At 48.5% G+C, this 23,482-nt stretch overlaps 9 protein-coding genes across 9 annotated transcripts; 4 read left to right on the top strand and 5 right to left on the bottom strand.

The window, feature by feature from the left end:
- Positions 1 to 38: 38 nt before the first annotated feature.
- EV420DRAFT_1274760 (3-hydroxyanthranilic acid dioxygenase) lies at positions 39 to 713 on the bottom strand (the record flags this gene model as incomplete). Its single annotated transcript, XM_060467858.1, has 4 exons — positions 39 to 214; positions 271 to 351; positions 400 to 502; positions 549 to 713. The coding sequence occupies 4 exons, from the start codon at positions 711 to 713 to the stop codon at positions 39 to 41; spliced, it is 525 nt and encodes a 174-aa protein (XP_060327159.1).
- A 110-nt stretch (positions 714 to 823) lies between these two features.
- On the top strand, positions 824 to 2,106 carry EV420DRAFT_1750387 (uncharacterized protein). Its single transcript, XM_060480325.1, has 5 exons — positions 824 to 963; positions 1,019 to 1,128; positions 1,182 to 1,241; positions 1,298 to 1,675; positions 1,723 to 2,106. The coding sequence occupies exons 2-5, from the start codon at positions 1,039 to 1,041 to the stop codon at positions 1,930 to 1,932; spliced, it is 738 nt and encodes a 245-aa protein (XP_060327158.1). The 5' UTR covers positions 824 to 963; positions 1,019 to 1,038; the 3' UTR covers positions 1,933 to 2,106.
- A 473-nt stretch (positions 2,107 to 2,579) lies between these two features.
- On the bottom strand, positions 2,580 to 5,475 carry EV420DRAFT_1562630 (Rad17 cell cycle checkpoint protein-domain-containing protein; the record flags this gene model as incomplete). Its single annotated transcript, XM_060473904.1, has 11 exons — positions 2,580 to 3,027; positions 3,082 to 3,273; positions 3,327 to 3,470; positions 3,530 to 3,672; positions 3,724 to 4,025; positions 4,080 to 4,539; positions 4,742 to 4,865; positions 4,915 to 5,013; positions 5,067 to 5,107; positions 5,160 to 5,277; positions 5,338 to 5,475. The coding sequence occupies 11 exons, from the start codon at positions 5,470 to 5,472 to the stop codon at positions 2,731 to 2,733; spliced, it is 2,055 nt and encodes a 684-aa protein (XP_060327157.1). The 3' UTR covers positions 2,580 to 2,730.
- Positions 5,476 to 6,854: 1,379 nt separating this feature from the next.
- EV420DRAFT_745940 (uncharacterized protein) lies at positions 6,855 to 8,210 on the top strand. Its single transcript, XM_060483307.1, has one exon. The coding sequence runs from the start codon at positions 6,955 to 6,957 to the stop codon at positions 8,020 to 8,022; it is 1,068 nt and encodes a 355-aa protein (XP_060327156.1). The 5' UTR covers positions 6,855 to 6,954; the 3' UTR covers positions 8,023 to 8,210.
- Positions 8,211 to 10,107: 1,897 nt separating this feature from the next.
- Positions 10,108 to 11,001, bottom strand: EV420DRAFT_1646522 (uncharacterized protein; the record flags this gene model as incomplete). Its single annotated transcript, XM_060477925.1, has 1 exon — positions 10,108 to 11,001. One exon carries the CDS (start codon positions 10,999 to 11,001, stop codon positions 10,108 to 10,110), a length of 894 nt encoding a protein of 297 aa, XP_060327155.1.
- A 142-nt stretch (positions 11,002 to 11,143) lies between these two features.
- EV420DRAFT_1338011 (uncharacterized protein) lies at positions 11,144 to 15,232 on the bottom strand. Its single transcript, XM_060468894.1, has 8 exons — positions 14,565 to 15,232; positions 14,262 to 14,391; positions 14,082 to 14,205; positions 13,978 to 14,031; positions 13,564 to 13,925; positions 13,285 to 13,512; positions 12,932 to 13,227; positions 11,144 to 12,875 (listed from the first exon to the last, which is right to left on the bottom strand). The coding sequence occupies exons 1-8, from the start codon at positions 15,015 to 15,017 to the stop codon at positions 11,568 to 11,570; spliced, it is 2,955 nt and encodes a 984-aa protein (XP_060327154.1). The 5' UTR covers positions 15,018 to 15,232; the 3' UTR covers positions 11,144 to 11,567.
- A 1,827-nt stretch (positions 15,233 to 17,059) lies between these two features.
- On the bottom strand, positions 17,060 to 18,298 carry EV420DRAFT_745836 (uncharacterized protein). The gene is made up of 3 exons (XM_060483304.1): positions 17,720 to 18,298; positions 17,318 to 17,664; positions 17,060 to 17,257 (listed from the first exon to the last, which is right to left on the bottom strand). The coding sequence occupies exons 1-3, from the start codon at positions 18,157 to 18,159 to the stop codon at positions 17,253 to 17,255; spliced, it is 792 nt and encodes a 263-aa protein (XP_060327153.1). The 5' UTR covers positions 18,160 to 18,298; the 3' UTR covers positions 17,060 to 17,252.
- Positions 18,299 to 18,330: 32 nt separating this feature from the next.
- Positions 18,331 to 19,730, top strand: EV420DRAFT_745843 (uncharacterized protein). The gene is made up of 2 exons (XM_060483305.1): positions 18,331 to 19,420; positions 19,484 to 19,730. The coding sequence occupies exon 1, from the start codon at positions 18,502 to 18,504 to the stop codon at positions 19,414 to 19,416; it is 915 nt and encodes a 304-aa protein (XP_060327152.1). The 5' UTR covers positions 18,331 to 18,501; the 3' UTR covers positions 19,417 to 19,420; positions 19,484 to 19,730.
- Positions 19,669 to 21,331, top strand: EV420DRAFT_745863 (uncharacterized protein). Its single transcript, XM_060483306.1, has 3 exons — positions 19,669 to 19,910; positions 19,966 to 20,855; positions 20,909 to 21,331. The coding sequence occupies exons 2-3, from the start codon at positions 19,976 to 19,978 to the stop codon at positions 21,115 to 21,117; spliced, it is 1,089 nt and encodes a 362-aa protein (XP_060327151.1). The 5' UTR covers positions 19,669 to 19,910; positions 19,966 to 19,975; the 3' UTR covers positions 21,118 to 21,331.
- Positions 21,332 to 23,482: the final 2,151 nt, after the last annotated feature.

The raw sequence follows: 23,482 nt of genomic DNA, 5'->3' as shown, positions 1-23,482 counted from the left end.
ACTTATACATTTACCCAGCCATGCTTCTAGTAAACTTCCTACTTCGCATCAGCAACAACGCCGCAAGCCTTGCACCGCCTTATGTCTTCGCTGCTCATCCACTTCTGGATGACTGGCTTCAGCTGAGTTCCCAGATCCGTAACGTGGAACGATTCCTCGTAAATGATTGTTGGCTCCTCGTGCTGGCCTTTTTCACAGTACCAGCGCAGGCGATCTGTACGGATCCCATCAGACAGGAAGTAGATGCGGGTTTAAGCTGAGAAGGTCTACCAAGTGATTCAGTAGGTCGTTCGCGTTCTATTACGAGTCCTATGGTGTCGGTGAATCGAACAGGATTATGTGGTGTGTTGGCTGGGGTTAATGAGATAGGGATGTGCTCCGCGGGTCTGAATGACGCACCAGGAAGAAGGAACATCTCCCCCTCTTCGATTCTGATGTCTCTAAATTTGCCTTCGTCTACTACTCGTAGTAGCATACCCCCTTTATGCTGATAAAACCACTCCTATGCAAATGAATAAGAGGATATTTAATTCCCACATGCCTCGTACCTCAGTTTCATTAACATGATAATCTTTCCTCTCATTGGGGCCACCAACAGTCATGATAATGAAATCCCCGCCCCTGTAAATACAAAAGTTGTTGACGGGTGGCTGAAGTAAATGACCATTATTCTCCAGCCATTTTGGAAAGTTAATGGGGGGCGCAAGAGGCATGATGGACGTGTAAGACTCAGTCTCGCAATCTGGACTGTTTATCTGCCGCCGCCGGCAGCGGGAAGGGTCGGCCCGACCCTAAAGTCACGTGTATTTAAATCAAAACCACGGGACCGAAAACACGTGCTCCGGGCATGCCGGTCCGATGTCACTCCACGCCTGAAGTGGAAGAAGGCCCTCGCCTTTTTTTCTGAATCAACCCAAAATCTGCGCGGCCTTGGGCCTTTTCCCTTGCTCTTGCCTTGATACCGTGAGATTTGTTCTCTTTCATTGTCAGACTATATTCTGAGTGATTTTACCAGCAGATATTCACCGGCTCGAGCCTATGGTGGCTACTGCATCCGCCGCTGCGGCTTCACTTGCAAATGAGGAAAAGAAACGGAAACAGACGATGGAGAGAGCAAAGGCGACCCATGTACGTTATCATTAGTTTCTTGACTTGCAGGCAGCTAAAATCCGCTCGGAAAGCTCTCGAGACAGCTCCAGATGAGGTTACAGTATGCGAAGCTCAAGGTTGAGCATGGCTGGGTGCGGCAGAACCCTCCTTCTCAAGTCTTCTGACAACTGAACTTCTCAAATTCCAGACAAAACAAACTCTCAACGAAGTCGAAAACCTCTACTTCCACCATTCACATGTTCGAGGGCCCAGACCAGTGCCAACCAACGAACCGACTTTGATACTCAGTGATACCCCTTCTCCTCGCCAGTCTTCCTTGTCATACAGGTCCAATATCTCCCGGACGTCGACGCTGGTTGATCTCGACCTTCCGACAGATAACGAGGTCGAGACGACCCCAGACCCCATGCAGGCATCATCAGTAAACTCCTCGTTTACACCACCACCCCCCCCAGCTGTTGCGCCGCTACAGCCGTCGCCGTTTCCTCCTGATAGCACCTTGTCCAGGCCTAGGACGCAGTCTCCCCCCTCTCGATCACCCGTGCCTACAGGCAAGACACAAACAGTCAGTTTTCCTTATCTCCAGAGCTCAAAATGCTGATCCTGTGCTAGAAACCATGGCCATCTCCCACGCTCACACCTAAAAGGCAGCCAGCAAAATTATTGTCGGCGCCAGATATTTATGGGAAGGGTCAACAAGCGGGACCTGCGTTGACTTATGATTCTTTCTGGTCGAAGCACACGTCCGTACCGCATTATCGCAGTCTGGGCAGCTTGTCGTCGAGGGGAAGTGTAAGCGATGTCATGAACGATGTCGGATGAGCAGCGCCAGGAAGACTTGGCAGTTAATGTGGGCTTAACAATATATATAATTATACCACGCCGATATCATTATTTGCTTTCGAATTGCATTTTCAGTGTATCACTTTCAGAACTTCCTCCACTCGGGAGGTTGATGCTTCGATGCTCGAGTTCGTAGAAAATAATGGTTTGTTGCATGTCTCAGATGGTTTTCTCTGGTTATACTTGGCAAAAACAGCAACGTCGCCACTTGAATACTTATCGATTGTCTATCACAGGGGTCCCAGTGAGATTTCGAGAGCTTGAGCGAAAACAGAATGTTGAAACTGGCGCATCTCGATCCCCTCGACGAGGCTTGTTCTCCCAAGTACTTTGTGATTTCCTTTAATTGATATTTGGTGTTGCACTTTCCCGGTGATCGCCATCCCTCGACGCCTCAAACAACGCATCGGTGACTTACCACACTCGTGGACCCGAAAGCCGGGTCTTTGATGATAATCTTCAGGGGAAAAGAACACAAACCATCTCTGATCGGAACAGAAGGAAGGAGATTTCGGTCTCGGATGTGAGCCCCCGCTTTATCTTGGATGAGGTCTTCATGTCCAACTTTGGGTACTTCTTGCTCTCTTGTTCGCGGGATTTGTTCCTGGTGGCGATTCTTACATGGCCCTTAAAACCGAAATGTTTCATTGCGACATTCTAGGAGTCACCAAAAGAGTGCATACGTCTCTACTCCGCGAAATGGTCTGCTGAAACCGGCGTTCAACGTCGTTGTACTGTACGATCGGCGGAGACGGCGTACCTATCATAAAAATTTAATCAGAAATCCTCAATGTCGTCACTTTCCAACCACCCTCCTTTACGCGACGCTGTCTCGTCTTCCCTGTTGAGAAATACATCATCCTCGACCTCTCGGCCATCCGCCTCCGCTTCCCCCAATTGCTCCGCAGCGCCTTCCATTGCTCTTACGAACATCATGTTGCTGAACGACCGGTGGCCCGGAGGGCCTTTGATCACCGTGACATAGTGCGAAGCATCCCGAGCCTTTAGAACACCTCCCAGTTCTATCGGAACGTCTGTCTTGCTCCACCCGCCAGTACGCCAGCCGGCATCTTCCTGTAAAACCATTTAGTCAGTTTAGTAATGTGAGCGTATACGGGTATCACCGACCACGGCAGCAACCTTCTCAACAAGCCACCGACGAACATCTCTCACGCCTTCCCATCCGTCCTTCTCCTTGTTCAGGTAATCGAAGAATTCAGGCTTGAATATCTTCTGTGAGCGACGTTCGACTGGCGTAGGTAGTGAGTGTAATGTCCCTAGTGTCAGCAGGTGGAATCGGTGTGGGTTGGCTTGATACCACTGTTGCAGAGTCAGCAAGAAGGCTTGGCGGGTAAAAAGATTAGCAGACTGACAGCTTCGCCCCCACTGGAATCGACCCAACTAAGGTTATCGGCAATACCATCGCACTCATCCACGTCGTTACAAAACTGTGTGTAGTTTTGGTGCAAGTAGAGTGAATATAGCGAAGAGTCGATGGGAGAGTCCGAATATAGGATCTGACGGGAAAAGTGAGTTGATAATGGTATGAACATGGAAAAATGAGAGGAAGACATACATCGACATTGACACGACTCGTCCGTCGTTGATGCTCTGAAAGGAAAGAAGGTAGATCGGGAGGATCCTTCAGGGATTCATCAAGGGCTTTCTCTTTTTCTATATCTCTCTTGCTCGCAGAAAGCGCAGGAGGGTCACCCTTGCCTAATTCGAGTGTCAGAAAAAGCGCCCCGTTCTGAAAACTGGTAGACATACGTTTATTGTAAAAAACCTTTCCAATAAGATGGAACAAAGCCAAGCTCTGCTCCCGTCTCGTCACAGATTCCATTATCACCATTGCCTCCCTTGATTTACCCTTCTTGCGTCCCTTCTGGCCAATACTAGAAAATTGAAGAGCATTTACTGCACTTCGAATATCGCCATTGGCGCTGTCAACGATAATATCTAGTATGTGCTTTGACGGTCGCACAGAATTTCCTCCCCTAGCGGTCGAGAAGTGACGGTCAAGCAGAGCCTGTAAAGCCTTCCGCAAAAACGTCGGGGCAATTGGATTGAATCTACTCGAGAGCGTCAGCGATCGAAATAGAAGGAAAAGTCGTTAGAGGCTTTACCGTATCTGAGTAACATATGGACCGTTCAGCATATCCTTAGGAAGGACGGTTCGGACGTCGATAACACTATCTTGTTCCCGATATGTAGACCCAGCGGAAAGGCGTTCATCGCTTGCCTCTCCCCGCATTCCGGTGTCACTGACTATAATAACGATAGGAACTGGATTTGGGCTAGGATCAACGACAAGAGACTGAAGCGCTGCGTGAAACCGGTCTTTGGTGCCATTGTGGAGGAGATTAGGAAGGTCTTCCAGAAGAATGATACGCCGTTTGTTGCTGTTAGTATTGGTTTGAGTAAGTGTCGTGGAAGAAGATGCCGCCTGAGACGAAGAGACCAATGGCGCAGGATCACGGAAGAGATTGTTACAGGTCGACGCACGAGCGAGGAAACTCTCAAATTTAGAGAACAGGGCTTCGCGGTCTGGGTCATTTTCTGGAAACGGCTGTCCCGATACTGTATCTGAAGAAATAGTCAGAATCAAAACCCAAAGCATTCGCCCCTCGCACTGCGGCAATAGCTACATAGACGCCCTGGGGCCACCTGGAGTTTTTCTGGAGCATATCTTGAAACTTAACGCTGATCGGTCAATCATGATATGCTCAAGGTATACTCCAGGAGACCGCACTGGTCTTATGTTCTCATCACCGCAGTGTCGACGTACCTATCGCAGCGTTTTCTCCAATAGAGTTTCTCCACTCCAGTATCTCAAAATCCATCTCACGTGCCAAAATCCGCATAGTCGTGGTCTTCGCAGTTCCAGCAGGACCAGTCAGAGCTAGGATACGCTGGAAATTCCGTTCAACAAAGTAGGAGTGATGAGAATAAATAAGATACTCGGTATTTCCTGAGCTTCCCAGAAGGGCCACCTTCAAAGGCTTCTGCAAGCCAACGTCGCACATCTTCGACCTTTTTCACATGGACGGCAAGTTCGGCCTTGCGTATATGATAAGTTGATTGCGGAAGAAAAAGCTAAACGAACGATATACTTCTGTAGTAGGCTCATACAGGTCCACCCATAGCTGGCTATCTTTGTACGATTTGAACAAGGTATAATATCAAATCCTGAAACAGGGACGTACCTTCACCCTGTGCTTGACTTTCATGGATGCCATCTCGCACAGTAGCCTGAGTAGGCGTCTTCTCTTTCTCTTTTCCTTTCGATGATGGATTCGGCTGCGACGAAGGCAGATTGACGAACTGTGATTTACCACTGTGAGCCAATGAAGAGAGCTGAGCGAACGGAAGAGCTGGACGAACCGCCGTTAAAGGGTTAATTCGCTTTGCAGATGATGGTACCGCTTCAAGCTTGAGTGTATTCACTTTCGTGGTAGACCTTGAGGATTTTCTCAACAACGATTCTGACTGGGACGACTGGGACGCCTTGGGTGCCATGGCGGTAAAGGATAAAGAAGTTATTAGGTAGAAGTCGAATTTCAAAATCTATCACCATCACGTGATGATGTGTCATACGTCAACGGCAAACGCGTCTGGACTCTCAGTGAGAGTCTCAGTCAGTGCTCACTGACAGGCTGGACCACGCCCGGGAGACATAGTGATTACTCCTCTGGCGCGCTCTATTCTCTTCGTTCTCTTCAGCTTACCACCACACAAGACAATGGAGGTATTCAAAGCTTCAAACCTCGGAGCCAGACAACTATCAAGATGAACTAGGTGTCCCGTGTCGGCTGGTTCCTCCTTCTCGAGCTTCTGGCCCGTTATCGGGTGAAATTATTATGGTAGATCTCGTTGTTTTGTTTGTATGACTCCTATAAGTCCTTAAGATTTCTGCGGTTAACGCTATACAGACGATACAAAGTGGCGGTTATTAGAAAAAGCAAGGCGGATTGGTCCGAGTACATCTCGTACGAAATCATACTAATTGTTATATAGCACCCTTTGTTCGAAATGATAGATGATGTTCAATGTTCAATGTGATAGCGCTGGTTATGTGAGAAATCACCCTCAAACCGTGCCGGTGCAAAACTTAATAGACTATCGATGGATAATGATGACTCTCCGCGAAATTGATTGGACCGTCTGCCGCATTAATTATCCCATTGATTTTACCTTGAACAGCGTTCTTTGACACATATTCATGCGTAGGTATGATTTTTGGGTATCAAGGCAGGTACGAGAGAACTGTGGAGAAGGTAGGTTGAACACTTCATGGCATTGCCATCGGACTAAGTAATGGTGGGGGGGTATTATTGAAGATAAGGGCTGATATTAAGGTTGAAATGTGAGCTCTCATAGACGATTTCGAAGTTAGGGTGGTAATCAATGAGTCTCGTGCTGGCGGAGTAGGCTGTATTCGACTCGGAGTTGTCGGCCCGAGTTAGGTCTCGGTCTGACCGGCCCCGATTATTTTTCTTTTGTCCACTACTCCCGCTCGTCTTCAGTGAATTTCTACAGCATCTATGTCGCATACCACCTGAGAGTGCTGGGGGATATTCAAAGGCTTCATGCTTCATTGATACCAGCACGCAGATCGCCAAATGTTGTATTTGGACTGTATCAGACATGCTTGTAGACCTCTCTCGGTACTCTGAGAGTTGCCACTTCACTATTATACTAAATACCCTATTTTTCTCCTCTTACCAATTCTACTCAGCATGCAGGATCGGATTCCAGATTATCTCGCATTTCAAGAGATCTCCCTCTACCACCTACTCTCCAAATGCCTCTCATTTTCAAGCCTTTTCTTCATTGCCTGTTCTGCGTGTAAACGAATTAATACCATAGCAATTGCCCAATCACCTCTTCCCCCTTGATTGTCCCCTTTTTCCGGACTATTGTCCACCAGTATGGCGGTTTGGAGGCTCCGGTTTTGTAAATTCAGAAGCAGCCATCCCTGCTCTCCGGCTCGCATTCTCGATGAAAGATCATGTAGATTTATTATCCTGCCGATTCTCGCTGGGAGAGTGTGCCAAGGAGATGGAGCAGGTAACGAGGCTTTTCAAGACGGAGAGAGAGTTGCACTCTGTATTTTTACACTTTCCTGGATGGCCAACGCTCTTCCAGCCACCAGCCGCATATTCCCCCATTGAATGTGGTGCGGCGATCTCTGGTCTCTTTCGTCACTTCCACAGCGTGAAGTGTCATTCACTCGACATCAACGACGCACCCCAAGTCGAGTATGCCGAAGGGACCAAGTTTGATGGCCCCATCGTCAACACACTCAAAGATATCTCTATCTCTCACGCTCAGTTCATGCTGAAAGAGTTTTTCCATGACTGGACCATCAGCACGATGAATTTGTCACCCCTCACAAAAGTCTCGCTGGTAAACGTAGACGTTCGCACTTTGCTTCCCTCCCTCTTCCTTCCATCCTTGCAAAAACTTGTCGTCCGGTGTCCTGATCTTCATCTCACTGACATTATGCCCTTTTTATCCCGCCATCCCACCATCAACAATCTTACGCTCAGAGTGACCTGCGATGATGCCTCCCTTCCCCCGGGTTCCCTTCCCGAGCTAAAATCTCTCACCTCGTCGGCAGATTGTCTGTCTCAATTACTATCTTCGCTTGATTCCATGCTCCAGATTCACAGCGTGATCTGCTACGGCTCGGTCAGTCTTTTCCCTATCATACCGCCGCCCCCGAGTACCGTGCAGACGCTTTTCCAGAACATCGCCCTCCATGGCACTATAACCACTCTCGATGTTCCCCTCTCGGATTTGAACACTTCGGAGGAGTGGCTAAGTGTGACTCCAAGATATGAGCACCTCCTCACGGGGATTACAACCTTGTATGTCGAATCGTCATCGACTGCGAGGAAGGAGAGTACGGTGAGGCAGCGGATTATAGAGTCGATCGTGCTATTTCCAAGGGTAGAGACTCTGACGTTGTTTGGGTGGCCGCAGCGTGAGGAGTTTGCCAGGAGTATAAAAGCGGTCTATCCCTCTCTCCACAGGATCACGTCGGGCCTCACAGATATTTTATGATCTATCACTTAGCATTAACTACCACAGACTTAGGATGCAGCCTGTTAGAACATCCAATTCTAGACGTACTGATACTGATGAGGTCGTCAAACGCGAAACATCCCCTTTGCGCACAAATGATTAGTACTGGGAACGGAACACGAGTTCATAAACATTTGAAACAAGTGGCAAAACGGTTTGTAATACGGACTGGGAGAGGTCGATGTCGTGGCTGTGCTTATCTAACTTATCAAAGGCTCTTTCCTTCTGGTTTGTTCAGTCATGGTTCAACCTGCGAATTATCGACGAAGGCCCTTGCTTCGCCTTGCTCCAATCCGATATGCTTTGAAGTACTTTTGTCTGTGCTGGTGGTCCCTTCAGTGATCGTCATATCTGTTTTCTTGTGGATCATCGACATTGAGGTTCTCAGGCCGATTTTCTTACCAGCATTTCACCGATTTGTTCAAGATCTTTTTCGATGGCCGTCATTGATTCCCATTAGGACTTGAACGTCATGTCCACGGGACATCAATATAAGACATTACTTCCCGCGTCTCCGAGACAAAGTTGTAATGGTCGACTCTACGATGATGACTTCAGCTCAACAGCAAGCTTACAGAAGTAATCCTAGAAACTTTCAAGACGAGCATGGCCATCAAGTCACTCGTGATGCTATCCGTACTATGCCGGTGGGGGGTAAGCAATCTCCATTTTCATTCGCTTCGCAAGATGACACGAACCTAGACCCTATCGAGTCCACCGGGACTGGCTATGGTAATACTACCGAAGCAGCCACCTTGTCTCAAGCTGGCAGACAAAGTAGCTCTGACTATGAGGGTAACGAGTCATTTTTATCTATCCCTTCAGAACACCTATATCTTTCCTAGGCAATGGTCAGAACGCCGGCGGAAAAATCTCCAATTCCGGGCGCGTTGAGAGGCCGTGAAAAAAAGGTGAGCATGGGGACTCATCGCATTACCACAAGTTCCGTTTCTCATCGTATCGGCATGTAGATGGAGACCTAAACACCACATCTGAATCCTCGAAGCTTTTGTATGAATTAGGGGCATGGAATGAAACCATTGGCTTCCTGCACCGGGGTGCAAAAAGTCTGATGTCATTAAAATTCCTTTCTACTTTTCTGCGTGGTCGGGAAGACCATCAGTCCCATCCTGATCCAAAAGCTCCTCGTCTTCTTGACGGGCGCTACGCATGTGCGTTACTGTTCTCTCCTGAAGATCTGCCATGGAAACTCCGGTGTTGCGATGTTTATTGTGCCTCAATACAGACGGGATAGGCATCGGATACAACATACCTTGACAAACACTTCATAGTCAGTTTCGAGGAATTCGTTCTATCCCTCTACGCTATCAACGGGAGCAGAGGTCTGAAACATGCTTTTCGATAAGCTCTTCTTCTTCTCTCTTTCGTTAACCTTTCGAATCGTCACTGCCAAAATTCTGGTGAGGCGAAGTAAACGGTACGTACCACTGGATGGTTGCCGTGCGCCTAGCTGAAGTGAAAGGTTAGAACCTACCCTTCTGGCTATAGGAAGTGATCTGGCTAACCTAGATTTTCGGGTAGTTCCCAAGAGCACGCGAGTTGGTGCTTTTGCACCTTTCTTGAGTGTAGACGAGAAGACTGGGTACATGGTAGTTCAAGTTCAATATGTACTTTCTGATTATGTTGGACTGTGGATCATCGTTGACGTCAGTGGTGAGAGGTGGGTCCTTCATCACTGCATAATGACCGATTACCTATATTCTGAAGGTCAGATTCCAGCTTATGTCTCCCTAACAAGCTGTACCTTCATTCGCAAGGGCCCTAAGAATGTATATCTACGGTGCAAGGGAAGGTAATGATACATAGCTTGTCAAGCCATCTGTAAAACTTACGGGGTGAGCTTCTCGTCATGCCAGTCAAGTGTGAATCCTTTCTATTCACTGAGAATGGGCGTACATGATGGCGTAAAGAAATGAGGCTAGCTAGTCACCGTGCTACAGCTATGCTAAAGGAACCGGTCCGTTGTTGCAGTTTCAGACGTAGATGTTATGGCGAGGACATTGAGCTCGCACTACCACACCGTTACAGCATCTCATTCACCAACTACCTTTCGAGATACTTTGGCTTCGCCTTCTCGACCAGGGTCTCCACCGGTATATGATTACTGATCTCGCTATCCGGCTCTCCGAAATTCACTACCTCAAAATCTACCATCACCATCTGCATATCCTCACAGTCTGCCTCAGATAGCAATGGACATCCCTCCGTCGAGCAAAATGGTGCATCACGGCACCTAGCACATCGCAAGATCATGTTCCTAGGCTGCATGTCGTTCTGCACCACCCCCAATGCACAAATGCCGAAATGTAGACGGAGAACCGCGTCGATGAGGGCGTTTTTGTGTAAGCTACACAGCATCTCCGCCTTTTCCTGGGGAACAAGATCTCGTAAATCCCTGCCATGGATGTACTCCAACAGTAAGACATTGACAGTTCTCTCGCCCTGAGTAGGTAGGGGTGCTACAAAATGCCCGTAGAAACGTGGGATTTTCGTTCCCTGAAGATGCCTTAAACGTCGATATGCCTCTGTCTCCCGTGAGACGGTTAAGTCGCGGAGGGCAAATGGATCAAAGAACTCTGCCTCTCCCGAGTCAAAATAAACGGGATCGTATATTTTTGCGACTATGGTTGGCGGGTATCTGGTGTTTGGCGATGAATCCTGGACATGTGCTGTCCAGACGTGGGGAATACGTCGAGTGCTGGAAAGGAGCCGTTTGTCGAGGATAATGGAGACATTGGCGGGTATGGAAGGAATGGGAACTCGACGAGCTATGAAGGTATTCAGGCGATCTTCAATCCGAATCATGCGCAGCGCATCCTTCTGGTAGGAACACCGTTCATTCGCAGGACGTTCAGGCGGCGCATGAGAATACAGCTGCAAGGAGGCCCCGGCGTAGTACGTGCTCTTTAGGCTAGGGACTTCCGTTGAGGTCGACATCTTGGTAGTCATGACTCATCGATTACGACCAGCGCCTTGAAATTCTGCAAACGAGCGCAACGAAGTGTATGATCATGACTCGGCGGACGACAAGTACGACAAAGTCAGCTGTAAATTCTTATGTCATACCATTTAGTATTTTGGACTCTGTTTCAGGTTCCTATTCTCCTATTCCTGACATCGACAGGGCTTGTCTTCCTCGAATTCCACCCATCGGCGAGACCTGCAACGGAGATATAACCTGTTGCAAGCTCACGCCAAAACACAGATACCTTCCAGAGGATGATCCGTCATATCAGTTTATTAGTGGAAGGCTGCCCGTCTTGAGGACCTTCGAAAGTGAAGACAAAAATTAATCGTATAAGATTCCCAGCTCTACAGAGCAGGTTTCAAGGTGTGAGATAACAACACATTCAGAAGCGGCGACGAACGAGAACGAAGTCCAGGATACTGCATGAGAATCGAAAAAAGGAAGAAAGGAAAAGAAATTGCAATGCATAGAATCCATAGATGTTGAACGAATACGAACAATGACAACATCCCAGAACCAACCAAATAATAATAAGTTAGGGAGAATATTCGGGTCCTTGAGAATCGATCGTGGCGGCCGCTTCCAACACAGACGTAGAGCTCCCAGGCGCTCCAGCAGAGTCGTTAGCTTGAGATTCTCCGAACTTGATACGCCTTCCCGCACCAGGTATCTGCAGGCCACGTAAGATGCTGGAGCTGCGACTGCGAGTTCTCGCATGATTCGGTCCGCCGTGAGCACCGAAAGGTAGCCCTAGAATCGTCTCAGACCGTTTCCTAGGCAGGGCGCTGTCCAAGTGTGCATTCGAGGTCCGCCTGAGCGTCGAGCGCGGCACGTTAGGTGACGGAAGACTGGGCCTTGTAGGTAAAGGAGGTACCGGAGACGTTGAAGTTGACGAAGGTGTGAATAGCTGCGCAAGAGAGGCCCTTCGGGCCAGAGGCTTGCGCGTGGCTACGGGCGACGGATGGGATTGACGTGATGGCGGAGAGGGAGAAAGCTGAGCATGCGACGCATGATGCGAAAGAGACCGAGGGACGACAGGTGAAGATGGCGTTCGACGCGTAACAGACGGAGGTATCGGAGAAGATCGTGCTGAAGGAGTGTTTGAATCGTATGTGTTACGTATGGGAATCATGGTGGGAGGAGCGACTTGTCCTGTTTGCGAGAGGTTTGCAAAGGAGGACCGACGGCTCAACGATAAACGAGGATGACGGGGAGACATTGGTGAAGGGGGTGGTGGAAGTCGAGTGCCTGAGGCCGGAGCCGATGGGTGCGGTTGAGAATGAACGGACCGTCCTGTCATCGGAGATATTGACTGAGCATGACGCGGCGACTTTGAGACGGGAGAGGGGGACGACGGTACTATAGATAATGGCGAAGGTTTTTTCTTCTTCAATGTGGCTGGCCCTGTCAAATTCGGCGCTTGCTTGAGTTGGGTGGCTTTACTTGACCCACCGAACCCAACGCGCCGGCCCAAGCCTCGTATGAACCCACCACCGAATCGCGCCCTGGCTTCCTCAAACGACGGCAATTCTGTGCGTGAACCGAAAGTTGGGGTTCCACATCTGGAGCTGGCTCGTTCCATGACCTCTCTTTCCCCGGCTCCGACATCTGTAATGCCCTGCATAGAGGATCCGCACCCGAGGTCCGGTTTTCTTGCATCAAGGAAGGCAGATCCACTACCTGATCGAGCTCTCTGCTGAAGAATGGACGTTGGGACGGCGATGATGTGTCCGAAAAGAGATCCAGGAGCCTTGGTCAGTTTTGTCACCTTCCACCCGGCCGAAGCTGCAAGTGATACGATTTCGCGAAGAGTGCGCTCTTGTCCATTGAACACAGATTGCATCTGATATGAAGGCCAAAATGAGCGTTTTGCATAATAATCCATAGAAATCGACGAACCGTTAGATCCATCCAGTAAGCATGTGCGCTAGCTTTGCCCAAGTTGGGTAACAGAGGGGCAGGAGCTAATGTGGTCTCTGCACCGATGACGCCACTATCCCCCTTGGAGCTGAAATCATCTTCACAAGCCAACGGAAGAACAAAATCCGCGATCACAAGCTTTGTATCATCAGCTGCAGCTTCCCGGAGACGCAGTAAAATGCGCTGAGCAAACGAGTCGGGCCAGTCATGCAGGATAACCCGTAGAAAGTACACAGCAGCATTTTTGACGGGTTGAGGTGTGAAGAAGTCGTGAACTGATAGCATATATGAAGTTTTTCAGCGCGTGAAGGCGAAAACAACCCTGACCGTACCTTGAAATTGGGCAATATCCGGATCCAGGAGTTCAGGGCATTTGCTTCTCCATTGCCGCTCTCCCATCTCAACGACAATTGGTCGATCCTGAATGATAAACTTTAGCCCAATACTATCCTCATCGGCGGGATTCGAGAATGCATGCGCGAGGAACATGCTAGTGGAACCAATACCACCGCCGACGTCTACCACGATGCTCCCTCGGGGAAGAGCATGCCAATCAAACCCTACAGAAACACAGATCAGTTTCCCGTTAATACAAGCGGAGACGGGCACACCATTTAATACCGCTCCAGGGACCTCCCACGAATCAGTCCCGGTCATTGCCGCCCCAAACCTTTCTAGTCGGTACCGGTTCGAATTCAATAGCGAATTTACGTTTGACGGTTTAAGACCCCGGCGGTTCTCGACAATTGCCGCGTCCTCGGATCCCGGCAACATCCCCGATACACGCTCAGGCCCGTTAACGCGACCGCCTTTGATTCCTTCGCCCTCGAGCCATCCAAAAAATCCTACACCCTCACATCCAAAAGCAAAATTGAAAGGTGCGTGGGTTGGTTCATTGGTGTTTTTGTGGGCATCGGAAGAATAAAGATAAGCTTCAGTGATGTACGCAGAAGACTTGAATAGTTCGTCAGTGCTAAGAAAGGATTGAATCTTAAGCGAGCTTATAGGAGAGACTCGACATCTACCTTAACCCAACAAACGCCGCAATCCCATTTGTGTCACGAAATTTTGCTTCAGGACTGTCGCGGGATTTAACAAAGGCGTTACAAGCGAACAACACTGACTGCACCTAGACGTTACTTCTTGGGTTGATTTGCCTGTATCCACCAAAGACGAAATCCGGTTGTTGGCAAATACATCAGGAGCAACTTCGCGGAGGATATGATGTGTTGCGAGGAGGCGCAAAATGTGAGCTGAAGGCGAAAGAGATATGAGCTCCGTGTCATAAAAAGCAATCGCGAGGTCATACCTAGTTTCCTCTTCTCGATGCCATTCTTCTCGGCTATCATCGTAACGTGTAAGCCATTAGGACCAGCTTCTCTGAGGATCTCTACCGTATTTGACGCTTCCAATAGCCTCAAACATGCCGGTAAATGATACTAGAGAGACCAAGCATTAGCACTTGCCGACAACAACCGGTGGAGCATGAGGGCCAGGTACAGGGACAAACGGAACTGACGAGCACTGACAGCTGCCAGGACGAAGAAGCCGGCACAAGACCGGAAGGAAAGGGCAAGGATAGGGAAAACGGAGAGAGGAGAAATGTACTCACTACCATCGAAGCGTCGCACAGCGACAAAAAGGGTGTCTGGACTGTCGCAGTCATTTGCCCAGCAGCAGCAATGATTCTGTTGATGGCTTGCATAACCGTAGGATGAGACGTCAGGACTTCAGAAGGTGAGGTTGGGTCGCAAGGTAGATCCAAGGCAGGAAAATCGAGGGTGGGCGGCGAAGGCGTGTGAGGACGGTGATGAGGAAACGGGCGCCCTGTAGCTGTTGCAATGGATGGCGAAGGCGGCGGCGACGCGTAACCATGATCAAGGGCGAAAGATGAACTCTTTTCTTTTGTCGTCGTCGTCGATGGCGATATGAAGTCCGGTGCTGGGGATTTTCCCGGTGTCGATAGGCCTTCTCCATGGGCACTGGCTTCCTTGTAAACGCGCTCGATGTCGTCGAGCGCACCGCCGATGATTGCGTGCAGCTCGTGCAGGATAGCGAAGGTCATGGTGATGGTGGTCGTACAGAGGAAAGAGACAACCCGATCGCAGTTGATTTGCTAACAGGCGCTATTGCACGTCACTCTAGATATAGAAGACTTTTTAGACATTTTATTTTGCAGGTGCCTCATGAAGAATCGGTCCAAATCGAGTAATTACCAGACGCGTCAAGAAGCCGGCGCAGATCCCTTTATGCATTTTTGACCATACTAGCCGTCACAGGATCAGGCCTCTCGGAACGCCGGCACGATTCCAATGTGCATACGGAGATTATGCAGCTCATGCCCAACAATTCGACAGCTGTACTGTCAAAAAAGGTGTACTGGTGACCATTGAGATTGCATTTTTTTTCAGACGTTGTTCGGCTTTCAATTTCAGTTTTTGGTTCCCGGAACCGTCAGAGACCTAGCAAGTAAAGTCAAAGACAGAAACCTAAAGATTTCTCCCGCGGAACTGCACTACTAAATGCATGAAATCCTCGGGTTCTAGTTGAAAAATAAGGTCTCGGATCCGACAGCAGCATTAAAAAATAAAACATCGAGTAATTGAGTGGCGTAGTCAGTGAAAGAAAGCAAGATTGAAAGCGCAGCGCTCATGAAACAGATCGGAAACCAAGGTGGAGAGTATCACTTGTAGAAGGATGATCTAGTCCTCCAAGCACCACCAGCATCAAGATGAAGGGTCGTTGCATACTATGAGCAATATGTCCGACAAGCTTTTCAAGTTCAGTATAGCTAGTCTCTTGTTGAAACGCCCGCGACTTTCGCATCGGGTAACAATTCTTGTCAATTAGTATACGTTAAACCGCAACCCAGAAGAACAGTGGAAGGCTCCATGGCCGGAATTTCCACAACCCAAGCGTTCGTGATGGCATGTTATCGGAAAGTATACCAGTAAGAACTTAATAGACTCAGGTGATTGAAGGCGGAAGCCCACGTCGACTGTTCAGATTACTAGTGCATAAGCCGTCGGAATACTCGGAAGGATCCTCTGAAAGGGTCGGCTAAGAGAGCAACCTTTTTATCTCGTTGAAAGTCACGGAACATGATAAAGGCTTCTGCGTGCAAGGTGGAAAGATGGAATGGAATGAACAAGCTGTCAGAAAGTGTAGCTAGCAAACGGTTGAAAGGGGCCTTGGGCAACCTCCAACGTGGGGGCACAAACGCGGCTAAGGAGTCTTGAGGAAAGGGCATGCTATATGGTCGGAGATAGAATCGGCATTGTCGGCCGGCATTCCGGCATATGACAGCATTAAGCTTGCTACCTGACGCTGAATTGGAAATTCTCGCCGCCGTACCTTGGTACTCATTAGTGTGTTAGTACACAGTTTCTGTGGGTCTCTGTCTGCCTCTGTATGCTGTCCCAGCTCCTTCACTTGTCATGGCTATACCTTGTTGTAATATCGACGGCCAGCGTTGTACTTACTCACTTTCTCCCATATGATCTCCCGAGTCCCGTTATCTGACTCAATACCCATCTCTTCGGGGTCTTATTGTGGTCTTGACTCTTCTCCAGCTTGCTGCTTGCCTCATGCCACCAAGTTCGATGCAGGTTTGATTTAGGGGACCCCACTTTGATTCAACCCTCTCCATCTCGTGCTTGCCGACAAAATTGCTGCATTCCATCTGTCTCTTTATCCTCCAATATCATCGGCTTGAACTTGACCTGGAATAGCTTCTTTCATACCTCGAGTCTATATTCATATTGTTCGACCTGAAGATCTTTGATAATGGACGCGAGGGAAAATGCGAGCTGGTGCGGGTCGGCGGCGTAGCTGCCACCGAACGAACCTTTCCCCCAAGTTAGATGCACTTGCTACGTGCTTACACTGAACGAATACTGTGCATTGATGGGTGGATATAGTGTGAATGAACGCCTTTTTCGTGTATGTTTGTATCGATATTGTTGGCTAGGCTCATCACGGATCTGTGGACTGAAAGGAGATTGGCAGGACCGGAAGGAACGCCACCCATTAAGGTGGCTAATCACAGTCTAATAGGGTCTCTACAAGCCGCGAAGTGGTGCGCCATGGGGCTTTTATCCTTTAACAAGTTGAACACGTAGGACGATTACGGGCGCTCCGTAGTTCTCCGGATGTGGGTCCGGAAAAATCTGAAACTCAAATTCTCAATTATGTTGACTGAACTACATTCCTCAATTTTGGGAGCCGGGTAATAGATACTCTTCTTATGAACCATGGAACATCGAGAGTACCACTATACAACTACGACCCCCAAGGTCCTTCAAACTACGAATCAAATTAGCATCAGAAGGTTAAAATTTATTAAATAGCCAAACAGGAACTCACCATTGATCCCCACTTTCCTCAAACCATATATTAATGTGGCCAAAAGGAGTCGCTTGTGGGTCATCGTCTGCCCGTTGGAAAAGTAGTACTTAACGGGGTCCGTTAGGTCGTTCCATCGAGCGTTGTTGTGCCCAGGTGTAAAATCGAGAACGATCATGTTCTGATAGTTGCAAAGGACGACGAGGCCACATTGAGAGCTGTATTTACTGGCTTGCTTGGAGATGATAGCGGCATTGTCTCTCAAGGCGGTTTGGACACCCGCGGGAATGCTGTTGATGATCTGCTGGGCAGTTCGGTTCGGTCTGACGAGCGCAAACTCTGTCCAGTCGTTGTCCCGAAGTGAGTCTCTGATTAGATGAAGCTTTAGTTCTATTTGAGCATATGGCGAAGGGGCAGACATACGTGTGTTTGTACTCGACGATCAAAATGGTACGGCCATTGACTACGTACTTGATATCTGGGCGGGACGTGCCAGTAGTGGACTGCCCAAGGCATTCAACAGCTGCAGGATTGATGTGGAGGCGATTGATCAAGAGATCCTCAATGATGAGGTTAACATCGTGGAGGAGGTAAATTGCGGCAGCCCGTTCGATATCTCCCTCAGTAGCGAGATTATGGCTCCGCTCGGTGGTGATTGGCAGAACTTGAATCTGTAGTGAGTGCAGGAGGGTGGGCGATTGAAGACAATTAGTGAAGGCGTCTCCGGGGAAAGGCACGAGTGTCTTCGGAGCTCGAGCGATGCTCGTGGAGTGCCCGCTAGTTTGAACTACAGAGTATGGTCCTGGAGTGCTGCCACGAATGGGTGGAAGAGCGAGGTTGATGGCTTGAGTACCGGATGGCATCGTATAGCTGGGATTGTAATGAGTTGTGGAAACGAGAGCTTATATAAATATGGCGATAGCGAGCACCAAAGTATTGGTCCCTTGTTCTGCATGAGCGAAGTTACAAATCAGGCGGTCCAGGCGGTCCAATGTGATGTCATTTCGAATGAACATCTCGGAGGTAGGGGTGGTGCGCAAATACATTCACTGTGTTTGAGCCTAAAATATTGCATTGTAGGGCGTAAGATTCACAGCTGACTTTGTCACGCGGTATAGCTGGATCAAGGCTGGTCGTTTCCATGCAGGATGTAACCGATGATCCCCGATCACAAATGACCAACAAACTTGGCAAGAACCACCAAGATGTCAACCTCAGCGGGAGTCCCAAGTCTAGAGAGCACGTACTTCGCCGGCGCCTCCCTACAGTTGTATTCTCACCCGCCGCCTGACTGTCCTGCGGATGAATGGTGCTCCTACGGGAAAGATGCGCTGGTCATGACCCGGATTGAGGATCGCCTGAATGCTTCCATAGCTCGTCGAGTTCCCATTCCTTCCATACCCACCCATGTCTCCATCATCCTCAATAAGCGGCTCGTCTCCAGCACTCGACGTATTCCCCATGTCTGGACAGCACACATCCAGGATTCATCATCCGACGTCAGATACCCGTTAACCATGGTCGCAAAAATATATGACCCAGTTTATTTTGACTCTGAAGAGGCAGAATACATCGATCCTTTCGCCCTCCACGACTTGACCGTCTCACGGGAGACAGAAGCATATCGACGTTTAGAGTACCTTCAGGGAGCGAAGGTCCCACGTTGTTACGGGCACTTTGTAGCTCCCCTAACCGCTCAGTGCGATAGGTCTGTCAACGTCGTGTTGTTGGAGTACATCCATGGGAGGAACATATTAGACCTTGTTCCTCGGGAGTTAGTGGAGACGCTGTGTAGCACACACAAGGACGCCCTCATCGATGCGGCCCTCCGGCTTTATTTCGAAATCTATGCATGTGGAGTGGTGCAGGCAGACATGCAACCTAGGAACGTGATGTTGCGTTGTGCTAAGCACGAGAATGCGCCTTTTTGCTCGACAGAAGGATGCCCATTGTTCTCTGAGATGGATTGTGAGGATATACAGATGGTGATGGTGGATTTTGAGGACGTAGAATTCCGAGAGCCGGATAGCGACTTCAGCGATCCTATAACGCAAGAGAACCATGTCGAGAAGGTCAAGCCAATTTATCTGGAGAAGTGGTTGATGAATGAGATGGCTTGAACAGGTATTTTTCTTTACCTCTTCTTGTACCGTAGATATACGTTCATGCAAAGTACTGATATTTCAGCCATGATGGAGGTATGGCGTGTCAGGGACTCTTCAGTGTCCGGCGGAATCGACGCTCGAGATGTTCACTTTTGTCTATTTCGTCCGAATCCTCGTGCAGTCCATACATGACGCTAAGCTGAAGAAAACGAAGAGAGCTGGAGGCGACAGAGTGCGCTTATACAATCATTGCAGATGGTCAATGGTCATTGGTCAAGAATCTAAAAGACGATTTTGCACGTGACACGTGATTAATCGCTAAATTAAAAATTAAAAATTGCAATTTGTCAAGCAACTTTTTGTTCTCGAAGGTCCATCTTGTTTCCCACTCTGACTTGATAACAGCTGAAGCGCTGATACGATACACGCCAGCTCGTCAAGCATTGCTATCCTTTGTTTTCTTACAGAGTCAGTCAGCGTAAATTCGAAAAGAGCAGGAAACTTGACTCGTAAGGCGATGTCACCCTCCGTTCATGCACTGGTTAACGATGACACCAATCGCAGCATAGTCAACATGACCCAAATATACCGTCGAAAAATTTCTGTCGAGGCTTTTCCTTCCGTCACCCTCAACAACCTTCCGAATGAACTTCTGCTTCTCATTTTCCAGGACCTCGATCCTTCTAGCCTCATTAGCGTCTCCTGCTTGTGTCGGCGAATCAATGCTGTAGCCCTGACACACCTCCTCTTCCCCAAGATGGACTACAGTGATGCCCTGGTCCAGCTTCGCGCCAACAGTCTCAGTTTCGGCCTCTCCACTGGTTTGCCGTTCGACAGCATTGCCGGTGTCCGGCTCTCTTTCTCCATGAAGCACCCCATAGAGTTCTTCTCCTGCCACTTCTCTACTACAGACTGTATTAGAGAAATGGAGCAGGTCGAAAGACTTTTTGAAACGGGGAGGGTCATGGAGTGCGTCGATTTTCGGTTCCCCCGAGGGTCATTGTTCTTCCCAGATGAGGACGCGTCTCCACCTGGATGCGATGTAAACAGTCCGGCAGTCGACCGCCTTTTTCGGCACCTACATCGTACGAAATGCCGTTCGTTTGGGACGTATGACGTCCTGCCAGTCAAATACGACGACGAAGCCAGGTTTGGCGGCCCAGTCATCAGCACACTCAAATTCATTACCATCTCTCGTTCCCCATTCTTGCTCACCGACTTTTTCCGCGAGTGGACCATCAGTACGATGAATCTGTCTCCTCTCAGGGATGTCACACTGGAAGACGTCGACATCGAAACGTTGTTGCCCTTACTTTCCTTACCCTCTCTCCAAAAACTCGACATACGGTGCCTCGATCTCCCATTGAGTGACATTACACCTTTCCTCGCACGCCACCCCACGATTGAAAGCTTGATGCTCCGCGTTTTCTTCGACGACGCATATCTCCCTCCTGGTTCGCTATCTCAACTGAAAGACTTTAGTTCGACGGCCGATTGTCTTTCTCAGTTACTCTCTTCCCCTGGATCCATGCCTCAACTTCAAAGTGTAACCTGCTACATCTCAACGTCGTTCATGCCTCCATCACCCTTACCTACCGACGCGATACAGACACTCTTCCAAAACGTTGCCCTACATGGCACCGTCACCACCCTCGACGTACCCCTCTCGGACCTGAACACCTCAGAGGAATGGCTGAGCATGAATCCGAGATTTGAGCCCCTCCTTACAGCGGTCGACAGCTTGTACGTCACTTTGTCGATGAATGTGAGAGACGAGAGTACGGTGAAACAGCGGATGATAGAGTCGATCGTGCTGTTTCCAAAGTTGAAGACTCTGACGTTGTTTGGGTGGGCGCAGTGCGAAGAGTTTGCCAGTAATATAAAGGCGGCCTATCCTGGTCTCCAGAGGATCTTTTCAGGCCTTACGGATATCTCACAATCTATCATCGTTTAGGATGCAGCTTACCAGTCGATGTCCAATTTTACACACGAGCTAAGATGTATATTTAGAGTTCCTATGGACCATCTAATACATACAACGGTGTCACCATAAGCGCGTTATGTACATATGCTTGTAATCGGCGACATTTCGGCCCACTGAGGGTAAAGCGCACAGAGCATAGGACTCAGATAATGCCGCTCAAATGCGACCGCCATCAAATACTAGTATTGACTATTCACCTCGTGACCGATACGCATACTCTTCTAAGCAGCACTTCTACCATCCAGACAAATCTAGGAAACCCTGTCCCTGTCATCCTACTTCCATATTGCGACATATGTTTGTTTTTCCACAATCTTCAAACGGAGTTGGTAATATTGTTGAATTTTCCCCCTCCCTGCATATATCATCTTGCCCTTCCACATTCGACAGAAACTACGAGCTTATATTGAGTTTATACCTATAGTGCTTAGTAGAGGCAACGAAGTAATGATTGTGGTCGAAGACAACGTGTGACATGGCAAACTGGCCGGGGTGCGGTTGGATCAAAGACAGCGTGTGACAAGGAAGCCATGACTGTTGAAGAACTTTTGCAGAGTTGTGTTGATACTTCATTGACGATATTGGGAGACTGCAACATGTGTTACGACGAGTAATGGCAGTGATAGTATAGAATGTATACCGGTCACTTATTCGGTTATTACAACAAATAAAAACAAAGTACCTGCACCAGATTTTCAGGCCAATTTTGTTAACGATTCAGACTTTATGCTGGATGAAGACCGTCAGTGCAAATGATAGAGAAAGCTGATATATTCATTAGCTCGTGAGGATGCCGAGTTTGGTGTAGTGTTGCCGCGACTCGGCTCAAAGTGACTTAGCCGATAAGCCGAGTCCATTTAAGCCGAGTTTGAGCCCACCTTAATGGAGTCGGCTCAAGCTCGGCTCAAGTCGGCTTAGCCTGAGTGTTTCCAAATATGGGCATGCATCCTCGCGCACTTCGCTACTGTCCTTTCTCTGTTCATATTTTCGCGTCTTTCAGTGTAGTATTTAATTGAAATCATAATCTGATGCTTTTGAATGTATTTGGTGTCCTCCAAGGCTAATTGTTATTGCCGACTGTTTACCTGTCCTCAACTCTAAGCTAAAAATTTCAAACAGGCTTCGAAGTAGTTACCAAGTAGAAAACCTTAAATAGTGCAGCAAATATTGCCAGGTAAGTGCGTTTTTACACTTATTGACTAGTCTTGAGACTCTCTGATGCTCGGAGGCTTGTCTAACCAAGTCATGTTTCAATGATTCAGCTATACCAATATCTGAGTAATTTAGGTCCATTCAAGGCTTCTAAGACTTCCTTTGTTGCAGTTTCCAAGTCTTTGCTACAACTACAACAAAGTCATCTCAATTGGCTGCTCTGGCTCTTTCCCCAGTCCTCTCATGTGAAGATTCTGTAGAATTTATTAATATTGCTCAATTAGATTAATGCATCAAATATAGGGCAAACTTGACCCTCACAAAGGTTGTATTCACTCACCAACCAAGTTAGGTATTGATTTCAGAAAGAATGTTGGCCGTCATCGAGCAATAGCATCTTTCGCACTTCTGATTTCCTTATTTGGTTTGAGTCGGGACTCAAGCCGACTCACGGCAGCTTGAGCCGACTCGACTAATTAGAATTACCAAAGTCGGTATGAGCCTAGCCGAGTCGAGTCTAGCCGAGTCACGGCAACACTAGTTTGGTGAACAAGTGATCTGGGGTTCAGGGTCAATACAGGCCCCGGGAAGCTCCCGCCAAGGTTTGTCCGGCAACAACCTTTGGTTTTTGGCCTCAAATATGCAAAGATTGGCACCTAAAATATGCTAACTCGGACAAGGCTTCTGCCGGTCCGTCCATGCCGGACAGCGCCGCGGGCCAAATCAGGCCAAATTTTGGCGTCCTTCGCCTTGCATTTTCCGGATGAAATTTCAATGTCACTTCCATCCATCCTTCAGACTTGCTTCAGACCCCGATAAGTCTTCGCTATGTGCTTCTCAAACTACAGGGATTCTGCCAGGTGCCATTCCTCTAGGCCCCAGAGGCCCTAAAATATGCTAACTACGGACAAGGGTTTCAAAATTTGGGTCTGAAATATGCTATCT

This window comes from Desarmillaria tabescens (assembly GCF_030435595.1).
Source record: "Desarmillaria tabescens strain CCBAS 213 chromosome Unknown EV420scaffold_36, whole genome shotgun sequence".
NCBI classification, from domain to species: Eukaryota; Fungi; Basidiomycota; class Agaricomycetes; order Agaricales; family Physalacriaceae; genus Desarmillaria; species Desarmillaria tabescens.
This window is presented reverse-complemented; position numbering and strand designations above follow the sequence as displayed.

Coding starts and splice junctions, on each gene's coding strand:
- EV420DRAFT_1750387 (XM_060480325.1), top strand. CDS start 1,039: ATGGTGGCTACTGCATCCGCCGCTGCGGCTTCACTTGCAAATGAGGAA. Junction 1,129..1,181: donor AGAGAGCAAAGGCGACCCAT/GTACGTTATCAT, acceptor CCGCTCGGAAAG/CTCTCGAGACAGCTCCAGAT. Junction 1,242..1,297: donor TCAAGGTTGAGCATGGCTGG/GTGCGGCAGAAC, acceptor CTCAAATTCCAG/ACAAAACAAACTCTCAACGA.
- EV420DRAFT_745940 (XM_060483307.1), top strand. CDS start 6,955: ATGAAAGATCATGTAGATTTATTATCCTGCCGATTCTCGCTGGGAGAG.
- EV420DRAFT_1338011 (XM_060468894.1), bottom strand. CDS start 15,017: ATGACCTTCGCTATCCTGCACGAGCTGCACGCAATCATCGGCGGTGCG. Junction 14,206..14,261: donor CATCGAGAAGAGGAAACTAG/GTATGACCTCGC, acceptor TTTCGCCTTCAG/CTCACATTTTGCGCCTCCTC. Junction 12,876..12,931: donor CTTACTGGATGGATCTAACG/GTTCGTCGATTT, acceptor CCTTCATATCAG/ATGCAATCTGTGTTCAATGG.
- EV420DRAFT_745836 (XM_060483304.1), bottom strand. CDS start 18,159: ATGCCATCCGGTACTCAAGCCATCAACCTCGCTCTTCCACCCATTCGT. Junction 17,665..17,719: donor ATCGTCGAGTACAAACACAC/GTATGTCTGCCC, acceptor TCATCTAATCAG/AGACTCACTTCGGGACAACG.
- EV420DRAFT_745843 (XM_060483305.1), top strand. CDS start 18,502: ATGTCAACCTCAGCGGGAGTCCCAAGTCTAGAGAGCACGTACTTCGCC.
- EV420DRAFT_745863 (XM_060483306.1), top strand. CDS start 19,976: ATGACCCAAATATACCGTCGAAAAATTTCTGTCGAGGCTTTTCCTTCC. Junction 20,856..20,908: donor CGACGCATATCTCCCTCCTG/GTTCGCTATCTC, acceptor TGTCTTTCTCAG/TTACTCTCTTCCCCTGGATC.